The sequence below is a fragment of the Chelonoidis abingdonii genome, chromosome 2, assembly GCF_003597395.2.
Source record: "Chelonoidis abingdonii isolate Lonesome George chromosome 2, CheloAbing_2.0, whole genome shotgun sequence".
NCBI lineage: Eukaryota > Metazoa > Chordata > Testudines > Testudinidae > Chelonoidis > Chelonoidis abingdonii.
Window position 1 is genome coordinate 2295961 of NC_133770.1, and position 14269 is coordinate 2310229.

Here is a 14269-nt window from a genome sequence, read left to right on the forward strand (position 1 = left end):
GGGGGCTGCAGGGAGTGGGTTGGAGCTTGGTGGGGGGCTCTGGGCTGCAGGGAGCAGGGTGGGGGTTGAGCAGGGAGTGGGGGCTGTAGGGATCGGGGCGGGGGCTCAGTGGGGAGCTCTAGGCTGCAGGGAGTGAGGCAGGTGCTGAGCAGGGGTTGCAGGGTGAGGGGTGGGGGCTGAGCAGGGAGTGGGGGCTTGGTGGTGGGCTCTGGGCTGCAGGGAGCGGGGTAGGGGCTGAGCAGGGAGTGGGGGCTGCAGGGAGCAGGGGGGCTGATCAGGGAGTGGGGGCTGCAGGGAGCGGGGCGGGGGCTCAGTGGGGAGCTCTAGGCTGCAGGGAGTGAGGTAGGTGCTGAGCAGGGGTTGCAGGGTGAGGGGTGGGGGCTGAGCAGGGAGTGGGGGCTTGGTGGTGGGCTCTGGGCTGCAGGAGCGGGGGAGCTGATCAGGGAGTGGGGGTTGCAGGGAGCGGGGTGGAGGCTGAGCAGTGGGTGTTCTTCCCTATGTATAATGACAGGTTTCAAATGTGTTCGTCTCTAAGGTGCCACAAGTACCCCTGTTCTTCTCCCCTATGCAGGTGCTGCCCTGCTGGACGCTCTATCTTTTAGCTGCAGGAGCCAGGTTTGTCTCCTTGGGAGACTCTTTTCTAAGGCTGTGGAGGTTAAAACCAGCTCAGCTAATTACAGTGGGCCTGAGCCTGCAAGCTGCTGAGCCCCCATTGCAAGCAGCGTGAGGCACCGCTGTCTAGCTCTTCTGGCTACTGGGTTTCTCCCCAGAGGTGGCTGCGTTTCAGTGGCAGTTCCCCACAGATATGTGAAGCACATGAAGGCAGGCCAGGCCTCTGCACAAATAACCCATAGGCAGCTTTAAGGTGGTGGGGGAGCGGGCTGGGAGCTGCCCAATCTCCTCTCCAGCCCCGAGGCTCCTGCCTGGCAGATCCACTAACCCAGGGGTTCTCAAACTTCATTGCACCATGACCCCCTTCTGACAACAAAAGTTACTACACAACCTCAGGAAGCGGGACTGAAGCCTGAGTCCGCCTGATTCCCACTGCCCGGGGTGGGGAAGCAGCACCAAAGTCTGAACCTCGCTGCCCTGGGCAGGCTCAAAGCTTTCGTCCCAGCCAGGGGGCCTGTAACCTGAGCCCCACCACCCAGGGCTGAATCCCTCAGGCTTCAGCTTCGGCCCTGAGCAGTGAGGCTCAGGCTTCAACCCCGAGCCCCAGCAAGTCTAAGCCAGCCCTGGTTGTCATGACCCACAGTTTGAGAACTGCTGCACTAGACAAAAGAGCAATCGGGACAGAGAAGCTAGAACCCCTCTCCTCTGTCCTGCTCACTGCTGCACCCCCCAGGTCAGACCCATGGACCTCCCCCGTCCCCCCCGGCTCAGCTTGGCAGGCAAGCGGGGAACGGCATTTGGGAGCAGAAGGGCTGAGCATGTTTGGGGCAGGGCATGGACAGAGGAAGGCACCACATGGCTTTGGGGTGGGGGAGTGGATGTTTTGGAGGGGAGAGAGTACTGGAGGGTGTGTGAGGGAGGGGGTTCAGGGGAGGTACTGGGAGGTGAGAGGCAGCACAAGGCAGGGCAGTGTGAGTGAGTGTGCAGTGTGAGAGACACAGCGACCTGGTGGATGGGGACAAGTGTGGATTCAGGGGAGGTGTTGATTTTCGTGGGATGAGGGGGAAAGACTGGGAGAATAAACCACAGAAGTGCTGAGCGGGGAGGAGAGACTGCGAGCGGTGGAACCTGGGGAGAAGTGACCCACCCCAATTGACAAGCCCGAGAGCTCCCAGCATCTGTCCCAGCGGAGCCTGGTGCTGCTTAGCTCTGCCACTGTTGTAATTCTTTAGAATCAGGCTGGTTACCCTGGTGTGTCCGCAGGAGCTGGGCTGATAACCTATCATTTAAATCTGCTTCTGTACCAAATGATTGCAGGGTAGTTAATATGACACCAATTTTTAAAAAGGGCTCAGAGGTGATCCTGGCAATTACAGTACCGGGCCAACTAGTTGAAACTAGTTTGAACAATATTGTCAGAGCTATAGATGAACATAATTTGTTGGGGAAGAGTCATATGGTTTTGTAAAGGGAAATCATGCCTCACCAATCTACTAGAATTCTTTGAGGGGGTCAACAAGCATTTGGACAAGGGGGATCCAGTGGATATAGTGCATTTAGATTTTCAGAAAGCCTTTGATAAGGTCCCTCACCAAAGGCTCTTAAGCAAAGTAAGCAGTCATGGGATAACAGGGCAGGTTCTTTCATAGATTGGTAACTGGTTAAAAAATAGGAAACAAGTGGTAGGAATAAATGGTCAGTTTTCAGACTGGAGCAAGGTAAATAGAGGTGTCCCGCAAGGATCTGTACTGGGTCCAGTTGTATTCAACATATTCATAAATGATTTAGAAAAAGCAGTAAACAGTGACGTGGCAAAATTTGCAGAAGATACAAAACTACTCAAGATAGTTAAATCCCAGACAGACTGCGAAGAGCTACCAAAGGATCTCACAAATTGGGTGACTGGGCAACAAAATGGCAGATGAAATTCAATGTTGATAAATACAAAGTAATGCACATCGGAAAAGATGATCCCAACTATACATATAAAATGATTAGCTGTTGCCACTCAAGAAAGAGATCTTAGAGTCATTGTGGATAGTTCTCCGAAATCATCCAGCCAATGTGCAGCGGCAGTCAAAAAAGTGAACAGAATGCTGGGAATCATTAAGAAAGGGATTGATAATACAGAAAATATCATATTGCCTCTATATAAATCCATGGCACGCTCACATCTTGAATAGTGTGTGCAGATGTGGTCACCCCATCTCAAAAAAGATGTATTGGAATTGGAAAAGATTCAGAAAATGGCAACAAAAATGATTAGGGATGTGGAACAGCTTCCATATGAGGAAAGGTTAATGAGACTGAGGCTTTTCAGCTTGGAAAAGAGACGACTAAGGGGGGGATATGATAAAGGTCTATAAAATCATGACTGGTGTGGAAAAAGTAAGGAAGTGTTATTTACTCCTCATAACACAAGAACTAGGGGTCACCAAATGAAATTAATAGGTAGCAGAATTAAAACAAGCAGAAGAAAGTATTTTTTTCACACAATGCACAGTCAACCTGTGGAACTCCTTGCCAGAAGATGTTGTGAAGGCCAAGTCTAACAGGGTTCAAAAAAGAACCAGATAAGTTCATGGAGTATAGGTCCATCAGTGGCTATTAGCCAGGCTGGGCAGGGATGGTGTCCCTAGCCTCTGTTTGCCAGAAGCTGAGAATGGGCCACAGGGAATGGATCACTTGCTTCCCTGTTCTGTTCATTCCCTCTGGGACACCTGGCATTGGCCACTGTCAGAAGACAGGACACTGGCTAGATGGACCTTTGGTCTGACCCAGTATGGCCGTTATGTTCCCCGGCCTGACCTGGCACCGACGGGCAGCTGCTCTCCTGGGGCTGCTTTGTAGGATTCTGAGCTTTCTTTCTGCTATTGTAGGTCCAGAACTGGTGGATTCTCCATCTTCCCCAGCACTGTGTGTCCCTCGGCGTGTCCTGAGAAACTGGGCTCCCAGCTCCAGATGTGTGGGCCTAGCCCAGACTCCCAGAGCCCTGCTGCAGAGACCCCAGGCAGGGCCCCCCGTGCTGCCTCACCCAGAACAAGTGGGTAACAGCAGCTGTAGCTCCATGGCTTCCTGTGAATGGACACCAGGATGTGGGCAGCCAAGCGGAGAGGCTGAGGAGCCATTGAGGTCTTAGGAATGAACTGAATTAAGTGTTCTTTGTGAGCAGACTTGCTACCTACCTGGAAATCAACGAGCAGTGGCACCGGCGGCCTCCCGCCCCTAGAACCGTGCCTCCTTGGTAGTCCCGAGGCCGCTCTGCCAGCCTACCCCAGCCACAAGTGCAGCTTTGAACTCTGCGCTCGTGGACAGGACTCTGCCTGTCCCCCAGCTCGGAAGGCCTGCAGCACCTGGCTCAGCCACTGTCAACGAACGCGTCTCCTCCTGTTGAGGGGAAGGAGAGGGTATGGGGCAGGGTGAAACCGCTTGCTTCACCAGCTGCCTTTGACCCTAAGTGTTTTCCTCTCCGAACCTGCTCCTTTTCGCTAGGCATGTTGCAGGTAAAGAAAAGCAAGCTGCGGAAGCGCAGGACAGTCGGCGGCTCGGCCATGCTGAGCCCTGACGTCTGTGCCACTTTGCCCAGGGCCATAGGAGAGCGTGCTGCAGGTGCTTTCCCCTTCGCTGTAGCTGCTGATGCCCACCTCCACCATCTACTTCCGGGCTCCGACCACGAGCACGTCCCCGAGATTGAGATCAAGCTGGAGTTTAGTGACGAGGAGGAGGAGGGCCATGAGGGTGGCACGCTGGGATGCCTGGCGGCCTGTGGGAAAGGGAGCCATGAGAGGAAGAAGGCAGAGCTGGCTCCCCGAAGTGCGGGCAGCCAGCCTCGTGTCACGGCCAGCTGGCAACACCCTTCCTCCATGCTGGGTGTAGACAAGGCTCTCCTGGAGGGATGGGCAGTGAAGCGCCCCGCACCTCCAGCCTTTGGCCTCCCTGTCCGCACCCGGCGCCGCAAAACTACCTCTGAGGTGTGGCAGTTCTTCTCCCCAGATTCCAGCGACCCCTGCCGGACTGTCTGCACCCTGTGCCAGGCCAGCGTCGGGCGCGGCAAGCTGAGGGGCCACTGCAACACCACCGCCCTCAAGCGCCATGTGGAGGGCAAGCACCCGCTGGAGTGGGGGCAGAGGAAGAAAGCAGGGGGCAGGGCCCAGGACGAGGAGGAGGAGGAGGAAGAGCAGGTGGTGAAGGAGTTTCCCTCGCAGGACACTGTGTTTGGCACCAGCCATACTCTGTGCTACCAAGCCCTCAGCAGGGTGCCCCCCCAAGTGCCCCAGGGTGTCCCCTGCTTCCTGTACGTGATCAGCGACTCCAGTGAGGAAGAGAAGGAGGAGGGGCGAGGAAGGGCAGGCACCCCAGTCACTGATTCCTCCACAGAGTCCAGCGAGGAGGAAAGCAGTGAGAGCAGCAGGATGCTCCCCCAGGGCCAGGGGAGGGGCATGAAGGGCCGTGCCCAAGCCGGGCACCCCAAGCCGGACCTGGCCACACCCTACCTGGAGATGCTAGTGGGCCAGGGGCTCCCCAAGTCCAGGCAGCTCAGCCTCCCCAACCACCCGCTGGTGCCACCGGGCACGAAGCGTCGCAAGTCCACCTCAGCCGTCTGGCAGTTCTTCTACATTGACTGCAGCAACGTGTGCCGGGCCGTCTGCACCTTGTGCCAGGCCAGTGTCAGCCGTGGCAAACTGGGCAGCCACTTTGGCACCTCGGCCCTGATGCGCCACCTGGAAGGCAAGCACCCGCTGGAGTGGGGGCGGGGGCGGGCTCCTGGCGCATCTGCCACCCCTCCCAGCAGCACCCGGTCTGAGAGGCTGAGCCTGGGGCCGGCAAAGGGCGAGGAGCCTGAGGAGGACCTGTCTCTCATGTCGCCCGCCACGTCGGACCCCCTGAGATCACCCTGCGCCAGCCCTGGTGGGGCCCCAGCTCCTGTGTGTGACAGCTGGCAGAGTGAGGCACCTCCCGAAGGCAAGGTGGAGAAAGCCCTGCCAGCCCCAGCAGCCCCACTGTTCCCCAGCAAGAACCAAGCTGGCCTGGCCGAGCGGGATGGGGACGTGCCTGGCAAATACACCCCCAACCACCCCCAGGCGCAGGCATGGAACCGCAGCATTGCCGAGCTGCTGTGTGGCATGGCCCTGCCCTGCTCCTTCGTCTCGGGCAAGCCCTTCCACCAGTTCATGGCGCAGGCTGACCCACGCTACCATGTCCCTTCGCCGGCCTTCTTCTCCCGCAAGGCAGTGCCCCAGCTGTGCCAGGCTGTCGGCCTGGGCCTGGCCCTGGAGCTGCAGCAGGCCAGCATCAGCCGGGTGCACCTCAGCGCCCACGTGTGGGCCCAGGGGCCGGCAGGGGAGTACCTGGCGCTGGCAGCGCACTGGCTGGCGCCCCACTTGGACTCAGGCCAGCGCCAGCCACGCAGCCAGCGCAGGCAGGCGGTGCTGTGCGTGCAGGTGCTGCAGGAGGAACAGGCGCTGGGTGGCGTGCAGCAGGTGTTGGCCGAGCAGCTCCAGCTGTGGCTGGCCCAGAACTCCCTGAGACCCGGCTTCCTGGTCTCGGGCGGCAGCCCTGGCGTGGAGCGGGCCACGAAGAACGGCGGCCACACGCACATCCCCTGCTTCGCTCACTGCCTGAGCCAGCTGGTGCTAGGCTTCCTGCGCCTCCACCGCAGCATCGAGGGCACACTAGGGGTGGCCCGTGCCATCTGCGCCCACTTTGCCCGCTCGCCGGAGGCCAGGAGGGGACTGGCGGAGCTGCAGCGGCAGCATGGCTTGGCTCCATGCCAGCTGAGGCAGGAGGCCACGGCAAGCTGGGACTCCATGTACTACATGCTGGAGCGGCTGCTGGCGCTGCAGCCGGCTGTGCAGGAGTACGTGGGCAAGCACCGGATGGGCGAGGCTGGCCTGGCTCTGAGCGCCACCCAGTGGATGCTGATGCGCAGCCTGGTGGAGCTGCTGCAGCCCTTCGAGATGGCTGTGCGGGAGGCGAGCGCAGCCGACGCCTCACTGAGCCAGGTGCTGCCACAGGTGCGCTACCTGCACATCTTCCTCCAGCAGATCCGCCTGCGCTTCGAGAGCCAGGCCGGGGAGGGGGCTGGCTCCGCCGTGCACCTGGCCGAGAGCCTGGCCCTGCAGCTCTCCACTGAGCCCCGGCTCAGCGAGATGTTCCACCGCCAGGAGTACGTGCTGGCCACGCTGCTCGACCCCCGCTTCAAGGGAAGGATGGACGCCATCCTGCCGCTGGGCTCCGACCTCGACCACTGGAAACAGCTGCTGGTCCGGAAGGTGAAGGAGCTCCTGGCCTCACCCACCGGCTGCCCTTCCTCGCCCTGGAACGCCCAGCCCGGCAAGGCTTTCGTGGACGCGGCCCCGCAGCCCCGGGAGGCAGAGCCAAGAGAGCCCTCTCGGGACAGGGGGCCGAGTGGGAAGGGCTCTGCGGTGCCTCCACTGATCCAGAAGGAGACGACCCTGACCGAGCACCTGGAGAGCGTGGGGCTGCTGGTCTCTGAGGGCTGCGGGGCCTCCCTCCCCACCGAGAGCCACTCGGCCTGTGTGATGGTGGAGAGGTACCTGCGGGACAACCGGACCATCGGGGCCCGGGAGGACCCGCTGGGGTACTGGGAGAAGCGGCACTGGCTCTGGCCGGCCCTGGCCAAATTGGCCATGCTCTACCTGTCCTGCCCGCCCTCGGGGGCCTTCTCGGAGCGCATCTTCACCGCCCCAGACAGCCCCTTCTCCGAGAGGCGCCCCCCGCAAGGGAAGAGCACAGAGCGCCTTGTCTTTCTGAGAGCCAACCTGGGGAACTTCCCTGACTACCCTCTGCCGCCCCTCATCTGCTCGGAGAACGACAGCGCAGGCAGCAGCAGCGGGGAGGAGGGGACCCGGCCGGCTTAGAGACCGTCTCCGAGATACAGGCAGCGGGGCACCCGCCCGTCTCCGGGGTACGCCAGGCGGGTGCATGGCGCTGGGTGCCACTGGGCCCTTACGGGGCAGAGATGGCTGAAGGGGGAGGGTACAGCACTCGATGTGGCTCCTAACCCTGGGCAGTTTGGTCTCAGTTGCTATAAAGAGGACAGTGACCAGTCGGACTAGAAGCAATGGGCTTAATCTGCAGCCGGGGGTGGAGGTTAGATATTAGGGGAAAGTTTCTATCACTGGAGGGATTTTAAGAGCAGGTTGGACAAACCCCTGTCAGGGTCTAGGCTTCCCTGTGTCCTGCCTCAGTGCAGGGGGCTGGGTGTGGTGACCATCCCTTTCCAGCCCTACGTGGCTGTGTTTCTCTGAGCATCACAGTGTGTGTGTGAACATGTGTGGCACGTGTGTTGGCAAATGTGCAGCATGTGTGAGCATACCCAGGACATGTCTGTGTGACTGCAGCGTGTATGTGTGTGCATGTGCAGATGGGAGTGTGAAGTGTGTATCTCTGTGCAAATCTTTGTGTGCACTGTGTGTGTGTGTGTGTGTATGTAAAGTGGGGTATATGCATGTGCAGATCTGCATGTGTGAGCGTGCACAGGTTGTATCTGTTCAGGTGTGTGTGTGTGTGTGCAGATGTGTGAGTGCACAGTGTGTATCTGGGGGTGTGTGCGCGCACAGGGTGTATCTGTGTGGGGGTGTGTGCACACAGGGTTTGTGGGTGTGTGCAGACATGTGAGTACACAGTGTGTGTGCAGATCTGTGTGCACAGTGTGTATCTGTGTGCCTGGTGTGTATCTGTGTAGAGGGGTATGTGTGTGCAAACATGTGAGTGCACTGTGTGTATCTGTGTGTGTGGGGGTGCACGCACAGGGTGTATCTGTGTGTGGGTGTGTGCGCACAGGGTTTGTGTGTGTGCGCAGATGTGTGAGTGCGCAGTGTGTATCTGTGTGTATGGTGTGTATTGGGGGTGTGTGCGTGCACAGGGTGTATCTGTGGGGGGGGTGTGCACAGGGTTTGTGGGTGTGTGCAGACGTGAGTGCACAGTGTGTGTGCAGATCTGTGTGCCTGGTGTGTATCTGTGTGGGGGTGTGTGCACACAGGGTTTGTGGGTGTGTGCAGACATGTGAGTGCACAGTGTGTATCTGTGTGCCTGATGTGTATCTGTGTGGAGGGGTATGTGTGTGCAAACATGTGAGTGCGCTGTGTGTGCAGATCTGTGTGCATGGTGTGTATCTGTGTGGGGGTGTGCGCGCACAGGGTTTGTGTGAGTGCGCAGTGTGTGTGCACAGGGTGTGTGTGTGCGCGCGCACGGTGTGTATCTGTGTGGGGGGGTGTGCGCACAGGGTTTGTGTGAGTGCGCAGTGTGTGTGCAGATCTGTGTGCACGGGGTGTGTGTGTGCACGCACGGTGTGTATCTGTGTGCACGGGGTGTGCGCGCACAGGGTTTGTGTGAGTGCGCAGTGTGTGTGCACAGGGTGTGTGTGTGCGCGCGCACGGTGTGTATCTGTGTGGGGGGGTGTGCGCACAGGGTTTGTGTGAGTGCGCAGTGTGTGTGCAGATCTGTGTGCACGGGGTGTGTGTGTGCACGCACGGTGTGTATCTGTGTGCACGGGGTGTGCGCGCACAGGGTTTGTGTGAGTGCGCAGTGTGTGTGCACAGGGTGTGTGTGTGCGCGCGCACGGTGTGTATCTGTGTGGGGGGGTGTGCGCACAGGGTTTGTGTGAGTGCGCAGTGTGTGTGCAGATCTGTGTGCACGGGGTGTGTGTGTGCACGCACGGTGTGTATCTGTGTGCACGGGGTGTGCGCGCACAGGGTTTGTGTGAGTGCGCAGTGTGTGTGCACAGGGTGTGTGTGTGCGCGCGCACGGTGTGTATCTGTGTGGGGGGGTGTGCGCACAGGGTTTGTGTGAGTGCGCAGTGTGTGTGCAGATCTGTGTGCACGGGGTGTGTGTGTGCACGCACGGTGTGTATCTGTGTGGGGGTGTGTGCGCACAGGGTTTGTGTGAGTGCGCAGTGGTGTGAGTGCGCAGTGTGTGTGCACAGGGTGTGTGTGTGCGCGCGCACGGTGTGTATCTGTGTGGGGGGGTGTGCGCACAGGGTTTGTGTGAGTGCGCAGTGTGTGTGCAGATCTGTGTGCACGGGGTGTGTGTGTGCACGCACGGTGTGTATCTGTGTGCACGGGGTGTGCGCGCACAGGGTTTGTGTGAGTGCGCAGTGTGTGTGCAGATCTGTGTGCACGGGGTGTGTGTGTGGTTATCCGTATGTGTGCAGCCATCCGTGTGTGCATCTGTGTGCGTCCATGCAGTCATCCATATGTGTGCATGTGACTGTGTTCATCTCTGTGTGTGTCCATGTCTGCATGTGTGAGGTCATCTATGTGTGTGTGTGATTGTTCATCTGTGTGAGCACCACGTACACGTTCATGTAGCTGTGTTGCTTTGCGCAGATGTGCCGTGTGTACACCTGTGGGGGGGATGCACGTGTGCACAGGCATGTCTGGCTCTGCACATGGTATGCACATGCATTCCCAAGGTCCCGCCAGCGCCGCAGGGTGCACGGGCTGGTGGCAGAAGCCCCCGCGCTCTCCCTGGCCCACTGGAGGTGTCAGGCTGCAGGCGGCCTGGGGCCCCGGGAGGTCCCTTTGAGAGTGCCAAGAATTGGTGTTTAAATACCCTATTTCCACAACCCCATTTTGCTTTGTTGGGATGGAAATGCCCCCACACACACACACCCTGCACACGTTTGCAGGCCAACCATTGCAGCCTTGGCCTCCTGGTGCCTGGCTTCCCCCAATGCCTGGCAATCAAAGCAGCCAGGGCTCTGGCCATGGCCTGGGCTGGAAGGGGACGCAGAAGAAGCCAGGGAGACCCCTGACCCATGGGGTGTAATGGGGGGGGTTAGTACCGCAGGGAAGGACAGACAAGGCCTCAGGTCTGAGACAGGCAGGGGGTGATGCCCCTGGACGGAAGTGGCCAGGTGTATGGGGCCGCAGGGGGCGAATTCCTCCTTCACCCAGCTCTGAGCAGCTGCTGCTTGTAGTGTGAACCTCTCTCTTGGTCCCTACTGCCATCAAGGTCGGGGCAAACCTCTTACTGTGGGCCTGGCAGCATCCTGCGCAGAGCAGCCTGCAGGAGATTCGTGCCCCCTCCCATCTCCCCAGCTGCACCTGCCACAGATGGCAGCTTCGAGCACCAGGGGCCAGCAGGCCACAGAGCCACCCCGAGTGCCCAGCTGTGTGTGGTGGGGGAGAGGGGGCTAAAGGGAGCTCCGGCCCTGCTGGCTGAGGCTGCTGCTGGCGGGAAGGAGGCATCTGGGCTTGGGCAGGGTCCTGATCCTGTCTCCTTTTCCCTTCCAGGGCCTGGTGCATTGCTGGCGTAGCAGTCTGGGCAGTGGGCTCTAGGGAGCCCTGTGGGGCAGTGGCGCGTGGAAGGGGCAAAGCACTTTCCGGGACCTGGCCCAGCTCAGGGTGTGCAGAGATTCTCCGTACTGTGGCTGTGGACTGCTCGGGCCCCACCTGAGCCATAGTGCAGCGGGCCGGCCGTGATGGAGCCCTGGGCGGAGAAGGGGGATGAGGGCGAGAACGTCAGGATCACCGCCCAGCTGCTGAAGGCCAAGACGGGCGAGTTTGCCCTGGAGTCCATCCTGCTGCTCAAGCTGCGGGGTCTGGGCATCTCGGAGCTGGGCTGCCTGGGCGAGTGCGCCAGCCTGGAGTGGCTGGACCTCTCTGGCAACGCCATCACCCACCTGGGCCCCCTGGCTGCCCTCAAGTCCCTGGCTGTCCTCAACCTCTCGGCCAACCGCATCTGCAGCCTGGAGCCGCTCAGCGCCTGCGAGAGCCTGCAGAGCCTCAACGTAGCCGGCAACCTGCTGGGCAGCCTGCAGCAGCTGCAGTGCCTGGCGGGGCTGCGCCGGCTGGAGAGCCTGCGTCTGCACAACGCCCGGGCCCACCTCAGCAACCCCGTCTGCGCCACCGGGGCCTACCGCAGCGCCCTGGGGGACCTGCTCCCTGCCCTCAAGGCCATTGACGGCGAGAGGGTCTCCGGGCGCGGCAGCGAGCTCTACCAGCTCTGCAGGGACCTGGACAGCTCCCTGGAGCCAGGCGGCAGCGGTGGGGCGGGCAGCCCGGAGCCACCAGGCGCAGCCCTGCCCTGGGTGGAGGAGGGCTACTGGGAGCGGAGGCCGGCTCGGCGCAGCTCCATCATGGAGGAGGCCTACAAGCAGTTCAACGACGTGCTGCAGGAGTGCCGGGAGCTGAGTGAGAGGGCGGACGACACCATCTCCCAGGCGGAGCGGGCCCTGAGCGTCCGCAGCGACCCCAGCTCCTACGTGTTCTGAGCTACTTGCTGGGCACCACCTGCAGCGGCAAAGCTGGGGATCTGCCTCCGTCGCCCAGCTCCATGGAGGCCCATGCCTGAGTCCCCACCTGCAAAGCGCCCTCTAGCCCCGGTGCCCTGCCTGCCTGGAACGAGAGCCCCTTTCTTCCTCTTCTGACCACAGCTAGCTTGAGGCCCTGGGGCACTGGCCCTGGCCCTCATCCCAAGCTGATCTGGCTCTGTCCCCCAGCCAGAGGGGAGTTTGGGGCCCAAGCCAGAGGGACTTCAGGAGCCGACTGGATGGAGGGGCCCAGCCCCGCAGCAGGGCTCACCTGGGTCTGAGCCAATGAGTCCAGCCACGGAGCCCCAGCACCGGTGTGTGTGGGAGCCCCTGAAGCTGGGCACCGGTGAGCCTGGGGGCTTTTCCAGATCTCTCCACAACACCTCACCAGTTCTCCTTGGGCCTCTGGTGAGTCTGCTCAGCTGCTGGCAATGCCCCAGGGCTCAGGCTGCCCCCAGCTCCCTCCACCCTGGGCTTAATTTTCAGATTGCTCTGGAGACAATTCCACCAGCAGGCACCGTACGGGCAGCTCAGGGCAAGCAGCCCACCACCAACAGGCAGTGGCCCTGCCTGCTCCATGGCTCGCTCCTTGGCCTCTCAGCTCACAGGGCCAGTGGGGGCCAGAGGCAGATATGGGTTTGGGGAGGGGATCCCCCAGTCCTTCCCTTTGAGTCTCCTTCCTGCAGGCAGCCTGCCAGCTGCCAGCAGGTCCAGCATTCAGTCCCTACCAGCCAGGTCCTGGGGGAACCAGTCCCTTCACCAGGGCAGCACCTTCCCTCTCCCAACCCAGTGCCTGTGGAAGAACTGGCTGGCTGACCCCGGTGGCAGAGAGGAGGAGCCAGCAGGGGGGACCTGTAATCTTTGTGAACCCCCATCTGCTGGTGAAGGGCAGCTCTGCCAGTGGTGTGGGGCCCTGGCAGCATCCCCCGCCGGGGAGCACCAGCCGGGCTTTGGGATGGTGTGTGTCCTGGCACATTGCTCTGAGACCTGCCAGGGACGGGATGGTGCGCAGCTGACCCCATGGGATTCGTTCTCCGTGTGAGGCTGGCAGGAGCCCCTCCCGGACCCCTCGCAGGATGGACTAGACTGGAGCAGAGCCCAGGGCCAGCCCTAGCGCTGGCTGTGGCAAGATCCCTGAGCCGCTGGGAGGAAGGAGTGCTCAGCCTGCTTCCTGTGGGGCAGGACCCAGGGGAGGAGTGGTGCAATCCCCTGGACTCAGGGGGAGGAGGGGACACAGCCCGTGGGTGATCAAGGGGAGGCAGGGCCTGGGAGCTGCCCATTCCAGCACCATGGGCCCTGCCCAGTGTGGAAGGGCCGCGGTGCTATGTGAAGAGATTTGCCTGTGAAATAAATGTCTCATCTCTCTGACCCCTGCCTCTCTGTGCCCGGTGCGTAGAGCCAGGGGCACCCCAGCTGCACCGCAGGGCCCAGTGACTTTCCTCCGACGGGCTGGCCTGCGGGGCCTCACTGCCACAAGGGGGGCCTGATAATCTTGGGGTTCTTAAGCCCCTGCCCTACCCTGGTGAGTTGTTCTGGGGGCTGCACCCGTCATTCCAGCTCTGTCCCCCAGATCCCTGCCTGGCCTGGCCCTTCACCCCAGCATCCTCCTACTTCTTGGCGGCTGGATTGTAAAACTTGGGAGGGTGCTTCAGGGGCCCTGCACTGGCCACTACACTCAGCTAAATCCAGAGTCCGGGGCCACCACACCCAGCTAAATGCTCCACCCCCAGTGCGAGGTGGGGCAGAACCCAGGGACCCAGCCGGGTGGGAGAGCGGGTGACAGACTCCTGGGCTGCCCTGCCCCGGCAGGAGACGATGCGCTGGAGCAGACGACCCATTGAGGCAATCCGGGGCAGTGGGAGCAGGCCCAGGTGGCTGTTCTGCTGCAGCAGCAAGTGCCATAGCCCTGTGACCCGAGAAATACCCTGGGGGCCGGCTGGCCCAACTTCGCATCCGCTGGCAGAGCAGCCCCTGGTTGAATAACAGCACAGCCCTTCTGAAGTGTGGGTCTGGCTTTATTGGGGAGGAACAGCCGGGCGATGGAGCTGGGCGAGGTGGGGGGGTGGGGGAAAGGGGCAGCAGGATCCATTGGCCAGGCCGCTCTGCCCGGCCTGGTGCTCGAGTGGGCGCAGTTTCTGACGGGCAGGGGTGGTCGCCAGGTCTCTGCTGGGCAGCAGCGATAGCAGTGTCCTTCCATGGGTGGGAGGTGTCCTGGCACTGTGGGCACTGGCCAGGGGAAGAGGAGACACGCCATCGGGTTAGCATTGCGGCTGAGGGCTCCGGGGGATCCCCGTCCCTGCTGCTCTCCAGGCTGGGTTTGTTTCTGGGAGTTGGAGGTGGCGTCTGCCCGTGTCAAAGCAGCTGAGTGGGTCACGTTTG

At 61.0% G+C, this 14269-nt stretch overlaps 2 protein-coding genes across 3 annotated transcripts in view; both read left to right on the forward strand.

The window, feature by feature from the left end:
* ZBED6 (zinc finger BED-type containing 6) overlaps window positions 1–8069 on the forward strand; it is a 27504-nt gene extending 19435 nt beyond the window's left edge. The window contains exons 1-2 of one of the 2 annotated variants that reach the window (XM_032803026.2): window positions 488–615; window positions 3492–8069. In XM_032803026.2, coding sequence (XP_032658917.1) covers window positions 4107–7493 — 3387 coding nt within the window. In that variant the 5' untranslated portion in view covers window positions 488–615; window positions 3492–4106 and the 3' untranslated portion in view covers window positions 7494–8069. Of the gene's footprint in view, window positions 1–487; window positions 616–3491 lie in introns of those variants that run through there. The other variant, XM_032803027.2, reaches the window with a different exon arrangement.
* LRRC61 (leucine rich repeat containing 61) overlaps window positions 1–13247 on the forward strand; it is a 27407-nt gene extending 14160 nt beyond the window's left edge. Inside the window, exon 2 of the mRNA XM_032803042.2 lies at window positions 10872–13247. Within this exon, the coding sequence (XP_032658933.1) occupies window positions 11060–11851 (792 nt within the window). The 5' untranslated portion in view covers window positions 10872–11059 and the 3' untranslated portion in view covers window positions 11852–13247. The remainder of the gene's footprint in view (window positions 1–10871) is intronic.
* Window positions 13248–14269: the final 1022 nt, after the last annotated feature.